We start from the raw sequence: 27,971 nt of genomic DNA, 5'->3' as shown, positions 1-27,971 counted from the left end.
CAGCGGGGCAGCTTCGCCCCCGCGCCCGGCCGAGCCCCCAGCGCTGCCCACTCCATCAGCTCCGTCCCGGCGATGGGTGTGAGGGGCCTCATCCCTGCGGTCCCACCTGCAAGCAGGGCCCTGTCCGAGGGCTGCCCCTCCCCTCCCGGGCCCTCAGGAGCCGCACGTGGGACAAACCGGGAGCCCGCACCGTTAGGGCTGGACGAGAGAGGCCCCGCAAGGCCCCTTCGGCGAGGAACCGCGCCGCGCCCGCCCACACGGCGGAGGACGCCAGGCCAGGCCGGCCCGGGCCGGGCCCCGTCACCACCCCCTCCGCCATTTCCCGCCCGCGGTCCCGCTCCCCGCCGGAAGGGCTGCGCGCATCGCCGCGCCATGGGCGGAGGCGGAAGTGACGGAACGGCGTGCGCGAAGCCCGCCGGGAGCTATAGTGCGGCGGAGCAGCCGGGCGGGGAGCGCGCAGAGTGGGCCGGACTACAGCTCCCGGCGGCCCCCGCGGATGGGCAGAGCGCGCGCGCGGGCCGGAAGTGCGTGAGGCGGAGGGGGCGCCTGGTGCGGAGGGGCCGCGGCGAAGCGGCGCCGGTGAGTGCAGGGACATCGGGGAGTCCGCGGGGTCCCTGCCCCGCCCCGCGCGCTGCCACCGGGAGCTTTCCTTACCCCCGTCCCCCTCCCCGAGCCATCAGCAGCCGCCTCGCCCCGCCTCTGCCCACTCCCCCCTCCCGCCCCTCCTGGGCCTCACCGCGGCGCTGCATTCCCCCCCCCCCCCTTCCCCGGTGTCGTGGCCCCGCATGTCCCCGGGCGAGGCTCGTTCGCTGCTCCCGCGACCGCTCTGGCCCGGCCCCAGCGGCGCCTCGTGGTGGGCCTGGGCCCGGCCAGGCCTTGGCGCCTCCTCGCGGCCCCGGCGCCGGTTGGGCCCGCCCGGGCCTTTCCCGAGGCCGCTCGTGTTCCGCTGGGCTCTTCGCAGACTGTTCCTCTGTCCCATTCCCGGGGATCCCTGTCCTCCGCCTCTGGGCCGCGCCACCGGAGTTTCCTCCCTGCGTCGGTCTGTCCCGGAGGTCCCATCCCGATGTCCGGGGCTCCGCGTGCTGCCGGCGGCTCGGGAGGCGGGCGGGGCCGGGGCTGCGGGAGCGGCAGCTCGGGGAGGCCGCAGCCGTGACCTCGCGTCCCAGCCCCAGTTGGTGTGTGGCTCCCGCACCGGCGCTCGGCACCGCCCGTTTCCCGGTGCAGCAGGAGGGATGTGTGCTCTTACGCTGCCTGCTCTGCGTCTTGCTTTAACGTGAAGTTCGGCTGAACTTCAGGCGATGTGGCAGAAGGGGCGTTGCAGTGGCTCAGACACACATGTGGAGCCTGAGTCTTGATTTTACTTGGGCCGATAAAGGCTTTTTCTGCTAGTTCATGTTGTTTTGGGGAAATGAACGTGTTTGAGGTTTCTGCAAATGCATTTCAAAGCCAACCCAAGGTGATTGTAATTGTCCTCTTGGTTTCTGGGTGTTTGTGTAGAAAGTGACGTGATAAGTCTGGAATAAGCCGTGCTGCATAGAATCACAGAATCATGGAATGGTTTGGGTTGGAAGAGACCATAAAACTCATCCAGTGCCACCCCCTGCCATGGTTCCCAGGTTGCTCCAAGACCTGTCCAACCTGGCCTTGCGCATTTCCAGGGATGGGGCAGCCACAGCTTCTCTGGGCAGCCTGTGCCAGGGCCTCACCACCCTCACAGGGAAGAATTTCTCCCTAATCTTTGATCCAAACCCACTTTCAGTGTGAAGCCATTCCCTATGCCCTGCCTTGGGAGGAGCAGGTGAACTCGTGTGTGTGGTGTGTATGCAACAGCATCCTCTCAGGACCTGTCAGAGGTGGGGGACTCCTTGATTTTTATGTGTACAGTGATGTGCCAGGTGCTGTGGCACAAGAACAGGTTTGTTCCTTGAAATAAGCAATTAAAAACCATTTGGAAGATGTTCTGGGTTGTCTTGTAGTGGGTGGTGGAAGAGAAGAGCCTTATTGCTTCAGCAGTGCAGAGGCTGCAGGGTCACGTCAGCAAATGGACGTTTTCAGGCTGCTTTCCCTGAGAGCACAATTAAATCATCCAGTTACTCTCTGGAGGGACTCCTGACAATTCCCTCTCGTGGGGAGCTAAGGCAGATGCTGTGTCAGTGTGATTTACTGTGCCTTTGGTGGGTGCTGGGCTGGGAGAGATGCTCCCAGCGATTGGGTGTCATAACCTTGGCTCCACTCACTCAAAAGGTGTTTCAAAGCTTTGCTTCTCAGGTTTCCTCAAAGGGAGTCAGCTGCAAGCACAGGAAAGCAAGTGCTAGGACACAGCAGTGCCTTCTCGTGGAGTCTTCCATGGTTCCTCTGTGTCCTGCTCTGGAACTTCACAGGTGCCCAGCACAGAGCGAGGAAATGGCTGGCTTTGTGACCTCTCTTGTGAGTTGCACAATCTCACAGCAGATAAGAGGACAAAATAAGACAGTTGCTGTAGAGAGCTTTTGCAAATATACTTTTTTGTGTCCTAGGATCCTCTGGAGGGTCTAGGGCATTGTGATTTTTGTCTATCATTTCTTTGGGTGCTGCTGCATATTTTTGATTTGCATCCTTCCTTCTGGGAATATTGTCCCTACTTCAGCAGGAACAGGGAGGGCAAGTAAGAACTCAGTTTGAGCAGTTACCTCCAATGTCCTTAGGAAGCTGAAGGTTGGGAATATGCTGCTTCTGAGGCAGTGCTCCAGTGGATGGGCCTTGGTATCTGTTCCTCGTGAGTGATTTGGAAATGCTACAATCTGGTCACAGGGGTTTGCAGAGTTCTGGGGTCTGAACCCTTCCCCTCCAGTTGGGGGTCCTGTCCCTGGGATGAGGGAGGCCCAGGGCAGCTGAGGGCTTGCTGCCCCTTATCTCATTTTCACATGCTTTTTGTTCAGAGATCCAAAGAGGAAACCTTTTCCCTGTCAGGTTATTGCAAAGGGTGGTCAGGCATTGGAAGGGGCTGCCCAGGGCGGTTTGGAGTCCCCATCCCTGCAAGTGTCCAAGGAACACCTGGACGTGGCACTCAGTGCTCTGGGCTGGATGGCAAGGTGGGGATTGGTCACAGGCTGGGCTCGATGATCTTGGCAGTCTTTTCCAGCCTAAATGAATCTATAAAGAAATGACCTGGCCCTGGGAAGGAGATGCCTTTCCAAGGTACTGTAAAGCCTGGGAGCAGCAGCAGCTCTGGCTGCAGCCGAGTGTCCGCCCAGACTGTGTTGGCAGCAGCAGGTGCGAGCAACAATGGATCCCTGCCCGTGTTCTTTGTCTGCAGGAGTCCTGTCTGTGTTTCTGCTGAGTTACACCCTGGTGACTTCCTGCTGTTTTCCATCCTTCCTAATTCCCTGCCTCTCCATGAGTTCTGGAAGACATAGTTCTGCTGTCAGTGCTTCAGCAAATGCTGTCTGGGAAGAGGCTTCCCTGGACACTGGGGTTTTGGAGCAGCCATGTGCCCTGACCTTCACTTCTAGTTCTTTTTCATGGAAGCAAGGCTTTATGTGTATTGTAAATAAAATGGGTATTCTGCTGTTGGGGTTATGATAATATAACTTAGCTGTCTGCTGCTCTCTCCAGCTCGTTTAAGTCAAGGAGTGTGTAAAGTATTAAAGAAAACAATCATTTGGGTCAGGCCAGGCATGTGGGCTCACTGTGAGATGTTTGAGGCTGCAGGAAAGCTGGTGAACACTGGCATGGGTGTTGCTATTAGAAAACAAAAAAGATACAGTTATAAAACTCCAGGATGTGACAATCTATGCACATCAGCTGATCTAAATGTGGTTTACCTGTTCCCACTTTCTCTGCTGTCAAAGAAATGTTGCTTTGGGAGGCCTAGGGAGGGCTGAGCCACACTGGATAAGCCTGAGGATGCTTTTCGTTGTAAGGCCGTGGTGTTCCATAGTTGTATCCCTGAAGGAATAGAGTGGTTTTGCCAGAAGTTTGAGTATTTTTCAGCTCACTTGGCTTTGTCTTTGGGAAATGACAGTTTGTCGTGTTGCAACTCGTTAATTGTTTGAGCAGCCACGGAGCCCTTGAACTTTTTCTCCATTTCTGGAAAAGTTTACAGTATCCTGAGCTGTGTTTGATGGCTGCACGTGGCAGGGCAGGAACATGGGGTTTGGGTCGTGTGGTTTCCTCAGAATTATGGCGGTACAGGGAGTTCTTTGGTGATGCGGGAATTTCAGGGTATTTAGCCACACAGTTCAGGCCATAGGCATTGGAAGAGAGAGGAATGGTGGTGGTGGTTGCAGAAGCTGTTCTGGCTCCCCGGGGAGCTTGTGCCAGGTGATGGTGCCAAGCTGTGTGACAGCTGCCAGTGGCAGTGGGGCTGTGGCAGTGCCCCTTGAGCTGCCTCTGTTCCTGGACACGGTGGTGCCTGTGCTGGATGGGCCTGGGAACAAGGCTTAAACTGCTCTGTGGGGTTCTGTAGTGGGTCCTAAGATGAGGAAGTTGTTAAATTTGGCCCTAGCAACTCAGTTTTTGTTCCCACTGGTGCCAGGCCGAATTGGTGCCTGGGAAGGAGCCGGTGCCATTTTGTTTCCGGATGACAGGCTGGGTGTGTGGGTCTGGAGTCTCCTACCGTAAAGGAAACATCCTTCCCCTCCTCACAGGGAAACTGTGTTAGCAGAGCCTGAGCGTGGGGGTAGTCACTGCTGGGAGCTTGGAGAAGTTAAGAGTTCCTGCTTAATTTAGCTTTATCATGTCAGAGCTATGAATAGTGAAATCACGGGATCGCATTTCGTGCCAGCTGGGAATGGTGTTTGCGCTGCCTCACTCCATGGTAACCGGAAGCTGCCGGGCCATAAAAAAAAAAGTGAAGCTAATAGCACACAGAGGTGGCAGCCGGCTGCACTGGGGGTTGTTTCCTACCCAAGGAGGGCTTTTCTCTTCATGTTCTTGCTCCTGTCACACATGAACACAGCTAGTACCTCTGCGGTGTCCGAGAGTGAGGCCTATGCACAGCCCTGCTCGCGGCTCCAGTGATCCCAGAGCAAGTGCCCTGCTCACAATTTCACCTCCACATTCGTCACCCGGCCATTTTTAGCCTGCCATGATTTACAGGGTGAGGTGGGTGCGCACACCCCAAAGAGCCCCTGCTGGGACCACAGGGTGTGGAGCTGGCTCGGCCGGCCACTGCTCCCGCTGCTGCCTTGGGTCGCTCCTGCCTTTGGCTGAGTGAGAGCAGCAGAGGAAACCGGGGCAAGGAGCCCTCCTGGAGTGTCTGCTCTGGGAGCACTAAAGGTGATGGGGGAGTGTGGCGTGTCAGGCTGGAATTCTGTGCTCCAGGGACTGAGGCTCAGCATTAAGGATGTTAACTAACCTGTGCCTTAACAGGGGGCTGGACATGTGATACCAGGTGGCATCGTGTACGTTGTAATTTACACCTGAAATAATTACAGTAATTGCTCCTGTGGGGCTGTGGGTGAGGTTGGTTTCCCGAGTTAAGACCTGTGTATGCACTGTCTGATTAGATGATGTTATTTTGGTGGCCTTTTTTTACTGGGAATCGGTGCTGGGATGAATGGCTACAATCAGAATCCTTTCCTGTGCTGCTAAAATAGGAGGATTTGCCAGTGTCTGGTTTAGTTTAAATTTGATTTTCCTTTTTTTTTTACTTAGGTCAATTGCTTCTAAGAAAGCAGCGTTTAGAACCAGATTTGATGGGACACTTGCACAAGGTACGTGAGCACAGCACGGAAAGTTGTTCAAATAAGTTTATTCCATATGTACAGGATTCCTGTGGACAGGCATTTCCCTCTGTTTCGAAGCCTGGCGGAGTGTAGAGATGGCCTGGTCTGGTGCCTTGTGCTTACAATAATGCCACAATTAAAAAAAAAAATTTAAGAACTTTAAATGTTATACCAGGTCATGGAAATCCTTTTCCTTGTTTACCCCCTAAGGTAGCGGGATTCCAGTTAAGGTAGAGATAAGTGAAGTGCTTGCTTGAGAATATGGGAGTAGTTTTGCTTTTTTCAGCTTATAAATGAAATTTGCTGGAGTTGGTATTTTCATAGGTTAAATGTGTGGAGAGTTGTAATCCCTCAGGAGAGTCTGTTTTGGCTGTAACTGTACTGTGTGTTGCAGAAGAAATTCCAAAGAATCCCCAATCAAACAGTTTTTCTGTTACTTGCTGTTTATTTGGAAGCAGAACTTCCACGTTTTTTAAGTGTGTGTGGAGCCTGCTGGGCTCCAGCTGGCAGACACCTGAGAGGATGGAAATGTTCATCCTCCCTTTGCTGAGAACTTCACTTACACACAAGTTTGAATTGTTTGAGTTAACTGATTTGTGAACACTTTTCTTAAGAAAAGTAAATTGGACCACTTCTTGCTTCTTGTGAGGGTTCCAAAACTCCAGGCACAGATTCCCAGCCCCTCAGCAGTGTTGTCAGAGCTTCAGTTCGCCTCCAAAGCTGCTCCGAACAGTAGGGCTATGCTGTGAGAAAGCTGTCAGTTTGGGGAAAGACCTGATCTTTCTGCTTTTCCCAAGCTGTGTAAATTTGGAAGGAAGAAGCTGATGAATATAGGTTTTTCCCTTTTTTTAAAAATTAAGGATGTTTTGTTCTGTGTTTAACAGAAATTCCAGCTGCCCAGCTTCTGTAACAAAACCACCCAGATTTCTAATCAGCTTTTTCTTGGATTGTTTCCTTGAGCTCCCTGTCACTAAACTGTCTGAATAACAGCATATGACTTTTTAAGCTCAAATATTTATAAAATAGTTTCTCTCAGGTAGCCAGTTTCGGAAAAGTGACTGACTGGGGTTTGTAGCTGGTCAAATTATTTGGAAAGGGATTGTTCAGCACTGCAGTCTGCAGAATCAGTCCTTTCCAGAAGAACCTGTAAATACTCTTCCAACCATTCCATAGAACCTGCTTCTAATTATCTGAACCCAGGAGCTCAGGGTTAAACTTCTTCAGGGATTAGTTTAATGGTGTGAAAACCCAAATGTGCTTGAAGGAAAATCTTAGTTTTGAAAGCACATAGACTAGAGAGAAAGTGAAACTGCTGCTGACAAATTTGTGTTTCTCTTGCTGTGGCAAAATAATTCTGGATGTTTTCCCCCAAGTGTGTTTGGCAAATGTTAGAGTAGAACACTCTGTTTTGTGGTTGGGTTTTTGGTCATTTCTTTTAGCAGTTGTCTGGACATCTTTTGGTGAGGAGGTCGGTAGGTGTAGCTGTAGCTTTAGTTAATGTGCATCATAAATCTTCCGAAAACATACACTGAATCTGGGAATAGAAGTCTTTCTGCTTTTTGTTCCCCCAATGAGATTTGATTAGAAATAACATTTTAATTTGCTCTTCCCTGGCTGGCTGTAGGAGCTGTGCAGGTGGTTCTTCCCTTCCCCTCAAGCTGATATCAAGAACATACTTGAGGTTAGCTTGAAGAGGAAGAATCCAGTAGAAAGTGAGGTGTTAAGCGTTGGGTTCTGAGCTAACAAAGATGAGTCTGCTCTCTGTACTTGCTGCTGCACTTCAGGGACATGGAGAGAGCTGCAGCTCTTTATGAGCTTATTTTTGCAGTGATTGTTGTTGCCTCATTGCACAGAGTGCACTTTGTAGGGTGTTTTGTGGCATTATTCCTTTTTTTTGGAATGAACTAATCTTGTTTGGGTTTTGGGGCTTGGGATTAGGAATTGTAGAGCTGGCAGAAGGAGAATTAATTTTTTTTCTTCCCCGATAATGGAGGGTGTTCAGCAAATGAAGGAGCAGTTCAGCTGTTCCTCCTGAGCTGAATGTCTGTGCTGGTGACACCAAATGGATGCCAAGAGGCTCGGGCAGAAATGTGCTCTCTAATGAGGTGCCACCTCATTTACTTTGGGCCTCACAGCAAAATAAACCACAACAGCTTCACTCAAATGCTGGCCAGAAGAAAGCAAATTTTTGTTTACCTACCACGCTTCTATAGAGCTTTCTACAAATGCTTTTACAAGACATTTAATATTTATGAGCTGAGTGTTTGCAAACACCATGCGATAAATGGAAACCACTGTAAGGAATTTCACCACACTGTGCTCGTGTCTGAGGTATGTACACAAGCCATGTCGCTTGTTTCCAGGTGTTTGGGGGTTTATGCTCAGATATGAACACATACAGCTGCCTTGGCAGGGAGGTGTGTGCTGTGTTTCCCTCTCCAAGCTGGCCAACAGCCGTGGTGCTCCGTGTGCAGGATCCTCACTGACACCTTGGGGTGGAGTGGGCTCAGCTGGAGCTTGTGCCAGCTGGCTGCTCTGGGCAGGGCTGTTCTGCAGCAGCTGGGGAAGGGCTGAAATCCTGACATGTGCTGCCTGAAAGACCTTGAACAAAGGAGTGGAAGATGGAAAGAGTCATAAAGTAATACAGGCCAGTTGGAAACAGGGAACAAATTCCTGGAAAAAGGCTTTTTGACAACCAGCAATGTTCTTCATTTGACCCATGACTTGGCACATGGAAATGTTCTGTACAGTGTTCTGGAATAAGAAACTCCTGGACTATGATTTCTACTTCAGCAGAGAGCGTTGAGCACGTTTCCCAATTTCCTTTCCCTATCTGGAAGAAAGGTTTGCTACTCCTGCCTGTTGTGTGTTGACTTGGTTCCTTTTCCTGTAGTAGTGCTCTAAACACAAGAACAGTATTTTCCTCCAAAGGAGAATCCAGGTTTTGCTCTGTGTGTGGGATTGTACCGAAACTTGGTGGTAACAGTGGTGTTTGGGATATAGGAAAAAAAACCCCAAAGCCCAAATGTTCTGTTACAAAGCAAGAAATAATGGGTATGGCAAACTCTTTCTGCCACTGTGAAAGGCTGGAAGTCAAAGGTGTTTGTAAGATATAAGGTGAGATTTCTTTTTATGGACATTTAGACAGATGGACAAGATAACAGTAAAAATAATAAAAAAAGGTCTGTGGCATGCTGTTCTTTGTGGCTTTTTCCCATGATTGGTAAGCAGCATTTAAAAATCACTAACTACACTTTGCAACACTGCCTTCCCTCTTAAGTGAGAACAGGACTTAATCACCAGTTCAGAAAAAGGTTTAAAAGCTACTTGAAAATTGTGCTTTTTCAGTGAAGTAAGAACAAAAAATTAATAGCTTTAAACAAGTCTATTTTATGGCTCAACAGAGAGTAAGTGACAGTCTTGCTGTTAGATCAGAGGTTTAATAACATGGAGTAATTTCTGAGGTTGTGTTTAATGTTGTTTTCTCTTCTAAAACCTCCACCCCTCTAGCAGTGCATGGAAGGATTCTGAAATGTAACTGTAGACCTGTCAGAAAAGCTCCCAGTGGACTGGTGGCTCCCTTGGATGATGGTGATATACTGATGGATGATTTGTCAGGAAAACAATTGTTTCTGTTGGCTTGTGGATTCCTTTAACAATATGGGAAAATCCTTAGTCCTGAGCCCAGTAAGACCATTCAAATGGGCTGAGAGAAATGGCTCCAGCACGGCTGTACAGGTGCACTGACAGATGTGTGTCACAGGAGGTGGGATGGGGCAGGGGAGGGTGGAGCAAGGAAGGAAGAGCACTTAGAATTTTGAAAGCATGAACAATCATTTTAAAAGCTACATTTTTCCATAGAAGTCCATGAAAAAAATTCCTGGTCAACTGCAGTGTATGTGCTCTCTGAAACACTGGGGATCTGATGAACATTTTGGGTGCAGCAGGAGCTTAGGGCAGCCAGTTCATCTCTGGTGGCAGTACAGCAATGCATGTACAAAGGTGTATTTTCTTCTCATTTCAGATTTTCTTCCTGATTTCATAAGTGACAAAGCTGAGACAGTGAAATCTGACAGAAGGGTGCAAGGTGTGAGCCTGCTCAAGCAGGTAGGCAAAGGAAATAAAATCTTCACAAGAGGTAAAACTGCCTGTCTTGGGATTTGGAATAGATCTTCTTATATATCCCTTCTCTTCTGGGCACACTGCAAGTTAAACTGATGGTAGAATTCTGCTTTCATTGATAATGTTGCTGTGCAGAAAATAAGGAGCAGGTTTAGAAGAAAAAACTCAGCCTTGTGTCTTGGAATGTTTGGGCTTGTCTTCCCAAGTAACTGCAAAATATAAGGGTAAAGTAGAACAATTCAGTGAAATAATCTTGGCTGTCCTGGAAGAAGTATTACCTCTTTCTGTTTTTTTAATGCTATATTTACTAATCTTTGGATTTACACCCTGGTCATTTTTGGGAGAAGAGCACTGCTTCTCCAGATACCTTAACTGACCAGATTATTAAACATCACACTGATCTAAGTGTTAAATCCCATATTCTGCCATGTGCCCTCCTCCAGCTTTTGTTCTTTGCTTGAGCATTGCAGTGATTCCAGCAGTGACCTTAAAAGTTTTCCTTAACTATTGTGAACATTTAAATTCCAAGGCTGTGGAAGCTCATGGAAGTGCATAGCAGTGAGAGACTCTCAATGGTGACTCTTTTTCATTGCTTTGGAGCAGAGTTGAGCTTCTCTTTTGAGCTTGTCAGGAGGTAAAACATTAACTTTCCTGCCGCTGCTTACTGACAATAGTTTGCCTTCCGGGTAAAGTCCACCTGGCGCTTTAGTGGGAGCATTTGGTCCTCTATTGTTTCCATGAGTGGTGTGCTGGATTGCCCTGAGAATTAGGGAATGGAGAAGGCAAAGTTTGCTCTATACAGTGTGGTTTTATGACAGATGAACAAGCTGTCAGGTGTCTGTTTCCCAGGGTGTGATGCCTTACCAGAACTTTTAAACTCAGCACACAGATCACATCCAAAACCAGCGAATGTTTTTGGATGGGAGACTCCACTCCTTGGGAAGATCTGCTGGACAGCTTAGAACTGGGCCTGCAGAAGAAACAAATGGAAAAACAAAAGTAGAAAATCCCTGGCAATGCTTCCAGCAGGACATGCCCTCCAGATGTGTGTAGTCACGCTTGTCTGCTGGGAGAGGAGATGTGGATCAGGCAGCCGGATCAACCTTGTCCCTTCCCAGGTGCAGGTGGAGCTGGTGTTGGGGGGTTCTGTAGCTGTAGGAAGGAAATGGGACTCTGGCAGGGCAGATTGTTAAGGACAAGTCCCCATAGCACTGTGCAAGTGCTGCTGCTTGCAGTCTCTGCTCAGGGCCAGACACAGCATTTCTAGGAGCTGTGTGCTCTGGGCACAGCTCTGTGGGCAGGGGAAAAATGGGAATGGGAGGTCAGCAGCCGCTGCTGTTCTCAGTTTGCCTTTGCTTCACTTACGGGCACCTCTTTATTTAAAAAATATAAAATCCTTTTTATGTATAAGAACAGATGCTTTCAGAGCAGGGTATTTTGCTGAACATATTTTATATATTTCAGTCATTCTTAAAACTAAATGTGTATCACAGTAAGTTTACAACTGCAGTTAACTCAGGGGAGCTGACATGACTCCAATGTGCAGTTTGTTTAACCTTTTGAGTGCTGATGGGGCGTAGCAACTTTGTTTCTATCCTAGTAGGAGTCACCTCATGTGTTAGGAATGAATCAACTTTAAAATGTTGGCAAAGATAAAGAATCCTTCCAAGACGTGAGCGTTTGGCACACATTGCACACACCAGGGTGATGTTTGGCTGGGAAGTGCTGTGGATCAAAGTGAAAGACAAAAACTCTTAAACAGATCAAAGTGATACTTTTAAAATCTATTTTGGGGTCTTCTTGGGATATCCTGAGAGTTAGTGCCACATCTTCTGTATATTGGAGTAGTTCCTGTTACCATTGCTTTCTTCTGCTCCTCTTCCGTGTTTTGCTTTCCAGTGCTCAGCGTTGGATTTTTTGGCCAACGGAGTAGGAAGTGTTGCTGGTTCAACAGACATACTCAGTAAATTAAAAGGAAATACTTAAAAATTATCCTTTCACACGTTCTTTCCCTGAAAAATGACCAAGCACAAGAACAAACTTTGGTTCTTAGTGGCAGTGTATTTTGATTTTCATCCCTGGGGCAACAGGGATTAAAACAGCTATTGTTTCCTAATAGAACAGGAAGCATTAATTTTACTATTTTTTCTGCATGCTTTGTGATGTGGAATATATTGGAATATTTCAGTTGAATTGATCTAACATCTTTAATATAGTGAAAGGGAAGAACAGGAACACGTAATGTGATTTTTTAAAATAAAAGCCAACTTCCCATTTCTAGAAGGTCCCAGCTCTGGTGATGAACCACCACCCACTCTCCCAGCAGCTGCTCCAGTGCTGGGCATTGCGTTCTTCCTGGAAGTGCCTTGGCAGAAGTTGGAGCCTTTGGTAACCATATATGTAATTTTGGAGAGCGACTGGAAGTGAAGGCATTGCAAGTCAGTCCTCTGGAATTTCCTTAAAATGGATATAACAGCAGCAGCACTTGATCAGTTGTGTTTATGTACCTGAATGTCTCTATTTTTAATCAGTGGGTAAAAAGAAGATGAAGTTTGTACTAACATAGTTCATTTTTATTTCTGGCTCTTTCCCATTAGTCATTTTAGCTGGGAAGTTTGTTGATAACTTATCGAATGCGCAGTTAATGCAAATTTCACTCGTAGGTATAAGAGAACAGATCAGGGAGGGTGTAACTGAAAGATTTGTGTGGTCAAACTATGCCCTGAATCATCTTCTAAGTGACTCTCTAACCTTTACCTGGATACATGCCTGAAAATAGCCCAGGTAATTCATAATTATGGCTATTTTGAGTCATTTAGTGCTACAGTGTAATCTCTTCTGTCTCTGAATATTTGGAAGGACATCTGATTTATTTTGGCTGCAACAGAACTCCTGGCTGGGTGATCCATGCTGGTGACTGATCACAGCAACTGCGGGAACTGCACAAGCAGAGAGGACAGGATTGAACCTGAGCAGAGCTGTGCGAACAGGGTCACATTCCTGGGTCTTGGAGTATGAACTCTTTTTTTATTTCTTCTGAAAGTTTAGATAAAAGTTTATGGGTGGGTTTTTTTGATGGTAAGCTTTTTTATTTCTTCCATGTCCTTTAAAGCAGTGGCAGCTGGCTGCACAGACAGGGATGTGGCTGCAATTACATGGAATTTTCACTTCCATGGGCTAGTTTGCCTCTAGAGGTGGCCTTGTCTCAGCCAGCAGCGTGGCCCTGCCTCTTCCCAGGTTTGTATTAACTTGGTGCTTTCAGCCGTCATGCTCTCATTTGTGATTACTCTGGGTTTAGAGCCTTTTATTCTTTTTGCAGTTTTCCTCCTTAGACTGAAATAAACCTTCTATTCTAAGCCCAGAACCATTCATCTGTTCCTAGCAGGCACTTCAAACGTTCCTATTTCCAGCCTTATCAAGCTCCGTGTCCCTGGAATCTGTCAGCCTGCCAGGTGCTGCCTGTTGTCTCCTATCAACCACATGCTTCATTTCTCAAATACTTCTATTTCCCTCTTTCCCTCAGGTGCACTGACAAGTGCTTGCAAAGATGTCTAAAACTAACAAATCCAAGTCTGGATCCCGTTCCTCCCGCTCGAGGTCTGGATCGAGGTCCCGCTCCCGTTCCTTCTCCAAATCCCGCTCCCGTTCCCGCTCTATCTCACGGTCAAGGAAGCGCAGACTGAGGTGAGTATGTGCAGCCCTGGAGCCAAAGGGTGGAACAGGGCTTTTCCTCCCTTGCAGGTGGTTTGTCACTTAACTCTTTTCCAGGGAAAGACTTTGATTAGATCCCAGGACAGATAATGTCCTGTGTCTCAGGCTGTTTCCTGCCAACCTCTGCTGTTTGGGTGTTTTCAATGACTTAAGAGAATAAATTGTGAATAAATAAATAAGTTAGGAGAGAGAGATGTTTGTCAGCACAGTCAAGATCTTTCTTTTGAGACTTTGGCTTTTTTGAGGCTTTAATGTAATTGATCTCAGACTCAAGGGGCCTTTGCAGACGTTGTGTGCTTTTCCCCTCTTGAGAAGTGAATTCAAGCAAGTTTTAATATCAATTTTAGACACTGCTGTGAAAGGTGGGGACAATTCTTGATATTCCTTTGCCCCTCCCCTCCACATGCAGGAGCCAGGTAACAGGAAAGATCCTTCTGGAGGGATAAAGTGGATAAAGATAATTTTGCTGCAGTTAATTTTAAGAAATTATTAATGTATTTAATAGTTGTTCCTGTCTCCCTGAATTGCTTCTGAGCAGGCCAGTTACAGGCTTGTGTCTTCCATGGATATCTGTTTTTTCCTTTTCTCTTGGCTAAGCATTCTGCATCTGGCAAAGCCATTCCAGTTGGATGGGGTATGATGGTGTTCTCCTGCCTTTTCACTCAGATGAATAGCACGTATTCTGAGAACTGCTGGGCTGTGAACGCATGCAAGTGTTACCAGTTAGAGATTCTTAAAGTACAGAGGTTCTAATGAATGTACAGTTGGAGAAAGAAGGACATGACAAAACTAAATTAGAGGCGGAGACTTGAGTCCAACCGGAGCCCTTTGCAGAAGGAAGCTGGAATGCTGGAAGATCAGTGCTCATTTGGGAATATCTCCTAGCTGTGAAGGAACTTTGGCAGTTGGGAAAAAGGCACTCTGTGCAAACATGATTGTTTCCTCTGTGCTGCTGCTGAAGCTACTCTTGCTTTATAAATAACTCTTTTAAAAAAAAAAAAAAAAGTCCAAATGGAGCGAGTCAGCCCAGCCCAGCCCCCCTGCCTGGCCTTGGGATGTTCTCCGAGGTAGGTCTGGTGGGATCTTGGCATAAAAGGCCATTGCTGTGTACTTCAAGATGCACCACAAATTGTTTTATTCTTCCTTTGGTAGGTTTGCTGTTTCTTCTAAGTTACAGTGCTGTGTTGGAGTCTGCCTGATATCTCCTGCTTTCTTTATTACTTTGTTTCTCACTTCTTGTAAATGCTGGGGATTTAGCCCTGGAGCAGTGCAGTGCCAATAGTTCTGGGGGCTGGCAGAGTTGGGGGAATTATCACTTTTGGTGTTTCTTTTACTGTATAACTTTTACTGTATTTTTATAAAAAGATTTCTGGTAAATAGCGTCTGCAACTTTTGGAGTGAAATCTTCCTGCTGCAACCTCTCTAAAAGCACTAGAACAGATTTTGGAAGCATCATACAGGTCCTTGCTGATAATTGATCACAGATGCAGCACTTGTCTGAAAATTGAGCGTCTGTGTTCCTCATGCCTTGGACTAGAGTTTGTTATAACTGGTGCTTGCCTCCTGCCTCTCTGCTTTTCCTTCTGGTTGCTGTTGTTTGAATGAAGAAGTGTCTCAGAGAAGTTTTTTGGTTGTTTGAAGGATTGAAAAATCTGTTAAAATGATTGTTAAGCTGTTTGTTAGCAATGATCGGAGTATGAACAAGATTTTCCTGCTAAACTGTGACCTGTTTGGTAGGAGGAAGACATTAAAACAGAACTGAAGTTCATCTCTTGACTGCACATGTGTGCTAAGTGTGCAGGAATTCCGACAGCAGGTTGTTCTCCCTTGGTTCTGGGGGTTGGGGTGTGAGAGGTGAGGGGCAGCACTGAGATCTGTGTGAGGACGTTCATGTCCATTGGAGTATAACCAATGTGTGTGTCAGAGCCAGAGCTCGGAAAGCGAGAAAGGGCTGTGGAAACTGTTCCAGTGAGTGTTATTTACTAAAATTCCATTCGGAAAAATCTCTTTTCTGTTTCAACTTCCTACTTTGGCCAGTCCTTCGTGTAGCTCTGGCATCTGAGCTCCAGTGGGACCTTTAAGCAAGGTTACACAACGGCAGCAGTTTAATGGGGGAGGCTGTTGGGACGGTCAGCCCCTGGAATCTGCGTTTTTCCAGGGTTCGTGCGTTCCTGGGTGCGGGCGGGGGCGCCCACAGCGCCGCCTGGCGCCTCCCGGCGGAGGTGTCGCAGCGCGCTCCCTTCCCGGGAGCTCCGTGGGACTGTGCTGTGGGATGCGCCTTTGGGAGCTTAACACCATAGGGCAGCGTGCCCTTCGCCCCGCTGCTGCCCTTCTGCTGTGGAGGTGTAGCCATTTGTTTAACTTGCGTGACAGAGAAGCGAGGTTTCATCTGGATTATCAGAATTTTAAAGTATGTGTGAAGTTGAGGCATGAGAGGAAGATTTGGGATCTGTTCCAGTAACAGTAGCATGATTTGCATGAAAAAATACTTCTTTGTGGATGAGTTATAACCATGACCTTGAGCTGTTAAGGGCTGGGTGCTTGAGATCTGTCACTTTTTCTGAAGCTGGATAGCAGCCATTTTCATCCCAGCAAAATGGAGAGCAGTGTGTGCTTCTCATGGTCTCTGCAATGATCCTGAAATCAAATATTTGACAGTATCACAGGTACAAATTATTTCCACTGCAGTTTATTCACGGCAGAGTATAATACCTCAATCAGATAAGGGTAAACCAAAGAAATTTCTTTTAAAAGCTTAGAAGTGAGTTTTTCAAATTCTTTTTTTAATAAGTCTTCAAATAAAAAGTTGTGGCAGAAGAATAAACTACAAAAATAAATCATAAAAAGAAACTATAATATAAAATATTTGTGAAATTTTTTTCTTTTATCAGTTCTAGGTCTCGTTCAAGATCCTATTCTCCATCTCATAACAGAGAAAGGAACCATCCGAGAGTCTATCAGAACCGGGATTTCAGAGGCCATAACAGAGGATACCGGAGACCGTATTATTTCCGTGGCCGAAACCGAGGGTTTTATCCCTGGGGCCAGTACAACCGAGGAGGATATGGGAATTACAGGTCCAACTGGCAAAACTACCGCCAGGCCTACAGCCCTCGCAGGGGGAGGTCACGCTCCCGCTCGCCCAAGAGAAGGTCTCCTTCCCCACGGTCCAGAAGTCATTCCAGGAATTCTGATAAGTCATCTTCCGACCGGTCAAGGAGGTCTTCCTCTTCCCGCTCATCCTCGAATCACAGTCGAGTTGAGTCTTCTAAGCGTAAATCTGGAAAGGAGAAGAAATCATCCTCCAAGGATGCCCGGGCATCCCAGGCCGCAGGAGATAACCAAGGAGACGAGTCTAAGGAGCAGCAGTTTTCAGGAGCTGGGGCTCAAGATGCCAAGGCATCCGAGGGATCAAAGCCGTGGCAAGATGTGAGCAGTTATGGCACAGGCTCCACGTCCAGAGGGTCGGTGTCGGAGCTGAGCCCCCGGGAGCGCAGCCCTGCCCTCAAGAGCCCGCTGCAGTCGGTCGTGGTGCGCCGGCGCTCTCCCCGGCCCAGCCCCGTGCAGAAGCCGAGCCCGCCGCGCTCCAGCCCGTCCCCGATGGGCTCTGCCGCCCAGAGCGGCTCCACCTCCTTCCAGGGGGGCTCCCACCAGAGCCCCTTCGAGCACGGCTCGGCAGGAATGAGCCCCACGAGGAAGAGCCCGGTGTGCAAAAGCCCCACACCTGTCAGTTCGCTGTATGGTGCCACTCCGAAGGAGGAGGGCACAGCTCCCGGGGGAGGAGCCTTCTCCAAGAGGCAAGTGATGCGTTTTGTGGTGCTGGGTTATTTTTTGGGATATTTTGGAGGAGCCAGCTGCACATGTGGATGCTCCCCATGTGCAGGGCGAGGGGCTGGGGCAGAGTCCAGCTGGGAAGTTGTGCCAGTGCGCAGCTCTGGGCCTGTCTGAATTAGGGAAAAAATACAGACAGCCCGGAGTTGTAGGAAGTTGGAACTGGTTTTCCAGCTTGGATAGTTCTAAAGATTGTATATGTTCCCTGCAAAAATGTTCATAGGCCATGAACACTTGAAGATTGCCCAAGGAGATGGAAGCTCACATTTCCTGGTTATTTACGTGTTGGTTGTAGACATTCTTAGTGTTGCCTTCTGGAATTGTGTTAGGTAATGTAAATTGAAAGGAATTAATTAAATCCTACTGCATATCCTGCTGCAAGCAGCCCGAGGCAGGTGCAGCTGCAGTGCTTGTGCCTGTGTATGTGGATAGGATGAGAAACTAAAGCACCAAGTTCATCTCTAGAATGAAGACAGCCTTCCATGCAGAAGGCATCTGCTTCCATCATTCTCTTGGTTAGTCCACTGCAGATTGTGCCCAAAGGTGACACTTTGTTTTAAAAGATACAGCACCATTCATAAGTGGTTTCAAGTCTTTATTATTTTTAAAGATGTTTTGATCTGATTCTGTATCAAGGATGTCTGAAATTTCAAAAGAGAAGGGAAAAAACTCCTGTGACTCTTTGGGCCTTCCAAAGCACTGAGCTGGTGTCTGTGGGCTTTCCTGCTGTCCCACAGAGACAGGGTTTTGATTTGTGGATGCTTTAAAACTGTTCAGATGCTATAAACCAGCTGAATTGTTCTCACCAGAAGTGTTTTATCTTTCCCAGCAGCATATTCTCCTCTGTTAACCTGTTTGCTTTTATTTGTATTTGCAGTCTGTCATGAAATATTTAGCTTACCTATGAAACTTGCATCCCAAATTTGAAGTAGCTTTTGAGGCTTTTATTTCCAGTGTGTTGTTTAAAGCAGGACAGCCAATTTGAAAGGTTTGATGTGTTGTTCTCCTGAACCAGGTTTGTAAGTAAATAAACGGAGTGGGTAAGATGTTCCTCTTTTCCTTCCAATGCATCTGTGGGTCAGCTGGGTTTGTTTTGTTCTCGAGCCTCATTCCATCAGTTCTGCATATCCATCTCCTTGTACATTTGCTGAATTTAGTGATAACAAAAGTCTGAATTCAGGCTGAGTAATCTGCTTGACATTTTAATTATTTTAGGGCCTAGAGGCAGCTTTCTGGACATGAATAGCTTGGTGTTCTCTGAAGTTTGACTCTGAACTGAACTATTGACCTTGTTGATCTCTAATAAGAAACCTCCTGTAATGTCTGTTTATGACCAGGTATCTGGAAGAACAGAAGACTGAGAATGGAAAAGACAAAGACCAGAAAGTAACAAATGCTGAGAAAGAAAAAAGTAAAGAAAAAGGGAATTTCTCTGAGTTGGGATCAACAGATGGAAAGGCAAAGTCTGACTCATACGGATCAAAAGCTGACTCGGAGAAGGGATACCGCGGCAGCCAGTCGCCCAAGCGCTACAAGTTCAGGGATGACTTTGACAAGCTCAAGGTCCCGGAGTTCCACAAGGAAGGTCATTATGGGAAAGATGAAACAGATGAGCAGGACAAGAAAGACAAGGCAAAGGGCCGGAAAGATTCGGAATTTGATGATGAGCCCAAATTTATGTCTAAAGTCGTAGCCACTTCAGGTAAAAGTCAAGAAGAGGATAGGTCAGGAAAATGGGAAGGTGTGGTGTTCCTGCCACCTGGAAAAGAGAAGCAAAGGAAACCTGATGAAATGGATGAGGAAAGCTATTCTGAAAGATCCAAAAAAGAAGAGAGACCAGGATCCAAGAGAGCTGAACCTGGTCACAGGGGTTTTGTACCTGAAAAGAATTTTAGAGTGACCACTTACAAGTCAAGCCAGGAAAAAAGCTCTTCCCCTCCACCAAGGAAGGCTTCTGAGGTGAAGGAGAAGCCAAGCACCAAAGTAGAGGGGCTAACTCCTGGCAAATCCTCCTTTTCCATTACTCGTGAGGCCCAGGTCAATATTCGAATGGATTCCTTCGATGAGGATCTTGCACGGTAAGGATCTGCCAGCTTTTGAGCAGTCTCAGTAGTGATGTTTTTTCCTGTTTGTCTTCCTGAGATCCCCATGTGCTTGCCAAGTGTGAGGAAGGCTAAGCAATATTGCATCACAGTTTGTGGTTTGGGGAGCTGGAGATTTAACTTTTTCCTAACCTTTGCTATGACTGGATGTAAGATTAGTTTAGGATGCACCAGGCTCTGAGAAGAGTCCCAGATGGAGTGAGGTACTCAGTGGCTTTTGGCTGAGGGAAGCTGAGTTGTGCAGGGGAGTTACTGTGCTGCTTAAATCCATTTGATTCTCTGCCATGTGTTTTACTATGCTTATTCTCCATGCAGCAGTAGAACAGTGACCTGAATTATCACAGTAACCTGGAGCAGTGTGTTTAGGAATGTTTAAAGGAGCTCCTTGCTCATGCTTTTGAGTGTTCGTGGCTGCCTCCCTAATAACAACATAAACCATCACTGGGCTCCCAGCTTCTGCAGAATTAAACACCTTAAACTGCTCCCCTTCACCCCATTCTTTTATTTCATGGGCTCTTCTTTTTCCAGTCCCAGTGGCATATTGGCTCAGGAGCGCAAGCTCTGCCGGGATCTCGTGCACAGCAACAAGAAAGAGCAGGAATTCCGTTCCATTTTCCATCATATCCAGTCGGCTCAGTCGCAGCGAAGCCCTTCTGAACTGTTTGCTCAGCACATAGTGACTATAGTCCATCATGTAAGAGGTGGGTCAGGAGTCCGTGTGTCCTCGGGGAAGGTTCACTCTTCCCTTGACCAAATAAGTGGGGTTTGTCCACTCGAAATGCCTGGAGTTGTTTTCCAGCAGATATTCCAGAGATGAGACCAGCAGCATGATCATGATCATCTTTATTTACATAAATACTGTTCTGTACAGGCAGAAGGTGTTCCTGCTTTTACCTGAGAAATATTCAGAGTCTGGGACTTAGAATTGTATGTTCTGATGAATTTGTGACTCACTCGAAGAAATTGTTCATTTCACTGAAACACCAAAAATTGAAACTGGAATTTGTCAGCAGCGTTAGAGCTCATCCCCACGGTGCTTCACTGTCCTGCACCTGGGTTTTAACAAGCTGTGCGATGGGTGGGCTTTGACTTTTTACAAAACTGGCACTAATATTTTGGCATTGTTTGTTTGAACCCCTGGCAGAGCATCACTTTGGATCCTCAGCAATGACACTGAATGAACGCTTTACCAAATATCTAAAGAAAGGAATGGAACAAGATGCAGCTAAAAACAAAAAGAGCCCTGAAATCCACAGGTCGGTGCTGTTAGACACTGTCTTAATATTGCAGAGGTATTCCAGATTTCATGTCTTAAACTCTGGAATAATTCCACAGTAATTCAAGTATATAACTAACTTCAGCCAAAAAACAAAAAAAGGAAAAAGACAGGGAATTTTAAGTACATTTGGAAATACTGGTTTGCTTTGAATGACATTTTATCTAAAATCTTCAGATTCTTCTTATGAGCAAGGTTATATCTGTGTATTTTTTTTTTCTTTAGGAGGATAGATATATCTCCCAGTACTTTTAGAAAACATGGATTCTCTCAAGAGGAATCGAAAAGCTCCAGAGATCCTGGCTTCAAGGTGAACTGTTACTCTGATTAGTTTAATTCAACAAAATGAGTGCATTGGGCATGAACTTAACAGTGATGTTTTTGTTTAAATTACTCTCTACTTAAGTTTGTGTTTTTCTTTTAAGGATGGGCATAATTCTAAAAATGAACTACAAAGGGTTAATTTTTATTAAAAATGTATCAACAACCTTTGTGAAGTGGTTAGACTATGGTAAATGACCCCAAAGTCAATTGAGGTGAGCTTGAGAAAAAAGAGAGGATTTTTGGAACAAGTGCCCATGATGAGAGAAGAGACTTTTTGTGATATTTTTCTGCTTGTAAGTATGATTAACTCCATTGTTACGTGCAATATTGCCAACCATGTTTTCAAAGACATGCATGTCAAAAAGAGGAAAGTAAAACTAAATGCTGAGCTAAAGCAGATACACTATTAAGCAGATGATAAATTTTGTTCTAACAACTGACTGTGCCATTTCTGTTGATTGCTGTTACTTTAACATTCAGCACTTGTCTTAGATCCAGAGCATTTGGGATTGAGTGTTTTAGCTTTGCTGAGTAGATGAATGTTAAGCCATTGCACTCACTGTAAACAATCATAAAAAAGGCTTAACGTAAAATGTTTGAGATTTTAACCTTTGTTTATTCACCTTCATACATATTTACATTGAAGAGATTTTAACCAGTCCTGCTGAAACCTTACTTGTTTCATATTTGTTTTCGATTTTTTCCAAACACACTTGTGGCTTGACATGGACGATGGTGAGATGGATTTGATGGGCCTGAACTCTGAGCATCAGCTTGGCAGAGTGTGTTATAAACGTGGTTTCCAAACAGCTCGCCAGCCTTCCGTGAAACAGACGTGCCCTCCCAAACCCAAATAGGTGTTTGCTGTGCCACATAAGGGAGCTGCTGCCGATTTTGTCACTTATCTGTCATCCATCGTGTTGGGAGCAGTTTTATTCTCAGAGTAGAAATTAAAGCTCTTTGCCTGGGGAAAGTAGAAGAGCAAAATACCAAAACAAAATGCCTGCTCTCACTCCTGCGTTATTTGACATATTTATTTAAACAAAAAAGTGGTTAGAAACTCATGTAAGTAAAAAATTTAACAGCTAGAGAATTACTAATCCTTTTGTATTTAATTGAAGATGATTAATTTGATGTATGTTGCATATCAAGTCATACAGTTCCCAGGATGAGTGTTGTGTAAATGCAGTAGCAATGGCTGAGGCTGGGTGTTGGTACCAACATGGTGTAAGGCTTCCTGCAGCCCTCCTGCTGCCCAGTTACCTGTTTGTCAAACCACAGCCACTGTCACTTCAGGCAGGCAGCAGAATCACACCCAGGTGCCACAGGGCTCAAAGGAGGCGCAGGGAAAACAACTACTCCTTTCCCAAAGAAGCTCCTAATCCCTTCTTGAAGTACCAATTTAAATACAGCTCAAAGCAAGCATTACCAGGTGTCTTTTATGATTGTTTTTAATTAGCAGTGTAAATTCAGTTTTAATGTTTCATGCAGCTGGTGGGTTTTTGCTCTGTGAGACACCAGCTTGCTGTAGCAGACTTGGCAGGACTGTGGGAGACCCACAGTGTGTCTGTGGGGCTTTGTGGCACCTGTCACACAGTGCCCTCCGGCCCAGGGGAAGGAGCTGTAGGTGGCATCTGCATCGAGTAAATCTTCCTGACAGACGTAGTAATGCCTCCCTATCCATGGGATGTTGCCCTTCTCCCAGACCCCTTGGATGCTGCCTTTCATCTGGTTTTCTCCTGCCCCTTGGATCACTAATCTTGGGTATCTCCAAGCAGCAAAGAGCTTTTGCTTCTCCCAGAGTGTCACTTCTAGACCTGGGATTAAAATCCCTCTGGCCCCTGCCAGGTGAGGCTGTCAGCAGGACCTCAGGTGCTGCTGGGCGGGACCAAGCGCCCACAGGCTGTCAGACAGCTCTGCCACACTGTACTTGTGATCCATAATCAGCTGGATGGGATTCCCAAGTTGTTCACATCCTCACTGGCTGTGGTGTACAATAAGTGTCAGCTTCCATGTCTCCCTCCCCTCTTCCAGACTGTTTATTTTAATGCTGTTTAAAGAGGAGATTAAAAATTTAAAAAGCAGTGATTTTAAGAGTAGGAAAATTGAATTCTGACAAAAGCAAACTTAATTTAATAGTGCATTATTTGACATCTTAAAGTGGAATATTGATTAGTGCTCAGTTAAAACTCCAGTTCTCCAGAAGTCTGTGCAGTCAGTAGCAAAGTAAATGGTGCTGAGCTGGGGCACTGCAGACCTTGTGTTCAACTCTGCCCTCCCTCTCCCCTGCGTTTGTAGGCTGAAGGGAAATATAAGGACGACCCTGTTGATCTGCGCCTTGATATTGAACGCCGTAAAAAACATAAGGAAAGAGATCTTAAACGCGATAAATCCAGGGAGTCGGTGGACTCAAGAGATTCAAGTCACTCAAGGGAAAGATCAGCTGAGAAAACGGAGAAAAGTCACAAAGGCTCAAAGAAAAAGTATGTAGGAAACCCAGTAGCCATTTCCTTGTGCTTCTCGTGTCTCTGCTGCTCAGGTTGGAGATGACATCGTGTACAACAGTTGTACACACAGTTGTGCACCTGTGACATAACTCCTCCAATGGCCTGAGCTACCCCCTCTGCGTGTCGTCTCGCTATCATTGTATCTCTCAGAAACACTAAATAATTGTAAAAGGTAGATGGGAAGGCTCCATGTGTCAGGATGGGTGAGTCACTTTTCCTTCTTGTTCCTGTTGTGTCAGAGAGAAACAGCCATGTTTAAATGAGTTGGCTTTGATGTTCATTTAATCCTTTTCTATTAGCTTAATTTTCCATTTGATTAAAAACTCCATGGATGCATGCTAAGCTGAGAGCAGATGGTGTAAACACCTTAGGAAGGAGCAACAAGTTCCTTCTGGAAAGATCTTGGGCCCTGTGTTAGAGCCTGAGCTCTTACTATGGCTTTTCCTCTTGTAGTAGGAAAAGGAGAGCGTGGCATTGATAAGGGAGTGATAATGAAGTGGTTTTGTATCAGATGGGTCACAGCTGAGTTCCTAATGCTGTTGTGTCCCCCTCCCCTCCATTCCCATCACTGAAACAGGAAACACCGACGGGTGCGTGAGAGGTCCAGATCCAGCTCATCGTCTTCATGGTCCTCTCACTCAGTCAAAGCAGAGGAGTATCCTGAGGAGACTGAGGAGAGGGAGGAGAGCTCCACAGGCTTTGACAAGTCCCGGCTTGGAACTAAGGAATTCACTGGTCCAAATGAGAGAGGAAGAGCAAGAGGAACCTTTGTAAGTGTTCTCCACACCTGCCCCAAATGTTCTCCACGCCTGTCCCAAGGGCTGATTCCCAAAGTGGGCAGGAATGGCTGTTTTGTTGTTGCTCCTTCAGTTAAAGCTGCCCGGGAGGAGAAGCCCCGAGGCAGTGGCTGGTTGTGGGTGATGAGCCCTAGCTGGATCACTCCATATCTGAGGCATGAACCAGGCTGCTGGGGATGTGCTGTGGGTGGCAAACTCCAGATGGGAGGAGCAGCACAAAGCCTGGAAGCTTCTTTGTGTTAGTGATGCTGAGCAGCCCGATGGGCACACGCCGTGCTTCTGTTGGGGCTTGGCCACACTCATGTTTGCAGTCCATGTACAGAGGGGTCTCACCTGCTTGAGCTTGCCCTGGAAATGCCTCTACCTGATCTTCAGCAGCTTTATAGGGACTGTGATGTGCTGTGTGATCAGATGAACTAAAAACCCAAAAACGTGCTGTCCTGTTGCTTTAGTGATAGGTTTTAAAGATGTTTTGGACGGTCAGGGAAGGGAAGTTGGACCTCTGGAAGCTGGCTGGGGTGCGAGGGTGCTGCCTCTGCAGCCGTTCTATTTTTCTCCCCTGTGTTGCTGTTGCAGCAGTTCAGAGCTCGAGGGAGAGGATGGGGCAGAGGCAACTTTTCAGGCAACAACAACAGCAACAGCGGCGGCAACAATGACTTCCAGAAGCGGAGCAGGGAGGAGGAGTGGGATCCCGAGTACACGCCTAAGAGCAAGAAGTACTACTTGGTACGTACCTGGGTGCTGAGACACCCGCGTGCTCCAGGCGTGCCCGGTCTCAGGTGCTTTGGGGGCACCAGCTGTCACCGACACACCAGGTAGGGCTTCGGGTGGTGCTTCACAGGAAGCTGCTGGCTCCTGCCTAAAGAGAGCTTGTTCCTGCTCCCTGTAGAGTGGTTCCCATTAAGTGGATCCCAAAGGGCGGTTGCAGAGGCGCGGTGCAGGGCGGTGCCAGCCTGTCTCACCTGCTGTCCTTGGCTTCCTGTGCAGCACGACGACCGCGAGGGCGAGGGCACGGACAAATGGGTGAACAGGGGCCGCGGCCGCGGCGCCTTCCCCCGGGGAAGAGGCCGCTTCATGTTCCGCAAGTCCAGCACCAGCCCCAAGTGGGCTCATGACAAGTTCAGTGGGGAAGAGGGAGAAATCGAAGACGACGAAAGCGGAACGGAAAACCGGGAGGAAAAGGACGCCCTGCAGACGACGGCCGAGTAGCCGCGGGGTCTGCGCGGTTCTGGGAGCCCTGGCAGGAGGGGAGGGGTCAGGCTGGTGCTGGGGTGTCAGGGTGATCCCCACGTGCTGAGCAGAGCCCTGGAGAGCAGCTCGGAAACCATCCCGACGTTATTTAACTGCATTTCCAGAGTTCAGCCTCCCCAAGCACGGACTGGGACTGATCCATCATTTACGCTCGGATCCACTCCTGGAGTTTCTCTTCCCAAAGACTTCCCTTCTGGACTGGATACGGTCAAGCGCTGGGTGAGACCCCAGATTTTTCCTTCTTTGTGACCTTATGGATGGTCGGTTATTTTTTGGTAACAGGCTTTGAGGACGATGTGGTTTCAATTTGTGCTCACCTGACCCCACCAGTCCTGACATTTTGTTTCTCTTTTATAATTTGACCCAGTGACAGTCGGGGTTCACTCGCCTGCTCAAATTTTCCTCCCCTATTGTATATTCAGTTTTCTAAATTCTGCTTATTTTAGGCCTTTACATACGTAGCAACATCAATTCAGAGATAATTTTGGAAACTATTTTTGGTTCTTATAAATAAGAAAACAATGAAGCATGTGAGTAAACATCTAAACGTTCACTTGTTGGGACCAAACTGCTATGACCTTTTTTTTTTTTTTTTTAAACTTTTTTTTTATGTAACAGTTGAGTTTAGGGCCTTTTAAAAATGATTGTTTTCCTTTTCTGTTGGAAATTAACAAAATTAGCATGGTTTAAAAGAGAAAAAAAAATTACACCCTACTTCTGGCCACTGTTTGTGTTCACTATTAGGCCTGGTGTGTGCTGGACCCCAAACTGCTTGTAGCATTTGTGTCTCCTCCCTGCAGCTGGTTGTGACCCGAGTGCCCTTTCCAAGGTGACACAGTTTTCTAAGGAACTTCCGAATTCTTCTTGGGGAAAAATATAAACAGAGATGAGAATTTTTCAATATTTTTTATTAATCTTTTTATAAAACCGAAAGGCAGATTCCTCCTGAGCTGGTTGAGGATGGCCCTTAGGATGCATTTCTTTTTATCTTGTACTTAAAAGATATTCTGGAGCAGTTTGTGGAGGGTTCCCGGCCAGGTCGTGAGCCTGGGCGGGGAGTCACAGTCGTGCCCGTGCTCCCCCTGTCCCTCTCCCCAGGATTGCTGTGCTGTTCCCCACACACCAGCTAGAGTTTGGTTTGTTTTGACTTGAACAGTTCCTGTTTAGCAAAGCCCCGAAGTTTGTTTATGCAAATAAAATACAATAAAATAAGTCGTAGGTGTAACTCTGCTTGGTTTGTGTCCTGAGTCGCCGGGGGAGTCAGGGGCACAACTCCCTGTTGGGTTTTATGCATTAAAAGATCTTTCAGCCCCTGTTCTGGCAGTAATTGCCTGGGGCCAGGGGTGACACAGCCATGGGCCCTTCCCCAGGCCGAGGCCAGCAGGGATTGTGTCACCCGTGCACAGGACCGGCTCCCTCCTTCCCACACCCGGGCTTCTCCCAGGAGGAGCACTGTCCCTGTGTAGCTGCAGCCCCGTGTGCTGTCCTCACTGGTGCCCAGCAACAGCTGCTTTTCCATCGCTGCCCTGGCACGGGAGGCTGCTGTAGGGGCTCCTGGGTGTGCGGCCTCCCGTGGGAGTTCAGGGGGTGCCCACAGGCGGAGCAGCTTTCCTGGCTGCTGTGGGGTAACGGTGTTGGCCAAGAGCTGTTGGGACAGTGCCGTGGGTTAACGGCTGGTGCTTTCCTTCACACTCAACCTTGAGCCAGCCTGAGGAAACCGGTGCCCAGTGTTCCCAGCTCCTTGGCCTGAGTGGCCACACGTGGGTAGCACAGCCTCCTGGTCTGCAATGCAACCTCTGTTCTGCCATCCTCTGCCCCAGGGCTGATTCCCAGCCCCACTCCCTGCTCCCAGTTCGGTATTGCTGGGTCAGTTGCCTTTGGCCAAAAGGAACATCCGTGCTGTCTCCTGGACCAGGCACAGGCCGGGACCAGCCAGGATCCCTGTATCACACTGACCCTTCAGGCCCTGCAGAGGGACAGCAGCAGCGTGGCCGCACCACCCCATGCACTCGCGGTCTGTGGGTTTCAGCCCTTCTGTGGTTGGGGTTTCACTTCCCCTCCGTGACAGAACCTCTGTGAGAGCCGGGTGAGTGTGAGCTGTCACCCCGAGCCGGCTGCGGTCCTGCCCTGGCGCCTCGCTCCGCACTGCGCTGGCCCCGGCTCCTCCCGCAGCCCTGGCGTGCAGGGCCAGCACCGAGACGCCGCGGGTGGCACAGATGGCCCAGCCCTGCCCAGGGCCGGAGAAGGTGGGTGGGGGCACCAGGTTGGGGGTGTCCAGGGGAGACACAGGGCTCTGTGGGGCTCTGCTGTGCCTGCGGTCCCAGTGCTCGGTGCCCTCCAGT

The 27,971-nt window shown here is 47.7% G+C and overlaps 1 protein-coding gene across 5 annotated transcripts; it reads left to right on the top strand.

Moving 5' to 3' along the window:
• Nucleotides 1-484: 484 nt before the first annotated feature.
• THRAP3 (thyroid hormone receptor associated protein 3) lies at nt 485-26,854 on the top strand. 5 transcript variants are annotated; one of them, XM_032132527.1, is made up of 13 exons: nt 485-579; nt 5,638-5,696; nt 9,733-9,815; nt 13,354-13,514; nt 16,433-17,338; nt 18,710-19,450; nt 20,003-20,175; nt 20,619-20,730; nt 20,976-21,060; nt 23,373-23,557; nt 24,159-24,351; nt 24,958-25,104; nt 25,366-26,854. In XM_032132527.1, the coding sequence occupies exons 4-13, from the start codon at nt 13,378-13,380 to the stop codon at nt 25,585-25,587; spliced, it is 2,901 nt and encodes a 966-aa protein (XP_031988418.1). In that variant the 5' UTR covers nt 485-579; nt 5,638-5,696; nt 9,733-9,815; nt 13,354-13,377; the 3' UTR covers nt 25,588-26,854. The 5 variants fall into 5 exon arrangements, with proteins under 5 accessions (XP_031988418.1, XP_031988414.1, XP_031988415.1 ...); XM_032132523.1 differs by having other exon boundaries at nt 24,955-25,104; XM_032132524.1 differs by lacking the exon at nt 9,733-9,815 and having other exon boundaries at nt 24,955-25,104.
• Nucleotides 26,855-27,971: the final 1,117 nt, after the last annotated feature.

Source organism: Corvus moneduloides, chromosome 23, assembly GCF_009650955.1.
Source record: "Corvus moneduloides isolate bCorMon1 chromosome 23, bCorMon1.pri, whole genome shotgun sequence".
Classification (NCBI taxonomy): Eukaryota; Metazoa; Chordata; class Aves; order Passeriformes; family Corvidae; genus Corvus; species Corvus moneduloides.
Note: the sequence above shows the minus strand (reverse complement) of the source record. Positions and strands in the feature narration are given on the sequence as shown.

Coding starts and splice junctions, on each gene's coding strand:
- THRAP3 (XM_032132524.1), top strand. CDS start 13,378: ATGTCTAAAACTAACAAATCCAAGTCTGGATCCCGTTCCTCCCGCTCG. Junction 20,176..20,618: donor TATAGTCCATCATGTAAGAG/GTGGGTCAGGAG, acceptor AACCCCTGGCAG/AGCATCACTTTGGATCCTCA. Junction 21,061..23,372: donor CCAGAGATCCTGGCTTCAAG/GTGAACTGTTAC, acceptor CTGCGTTTGTAG/GCTGAAGGGAAATATAAGGA.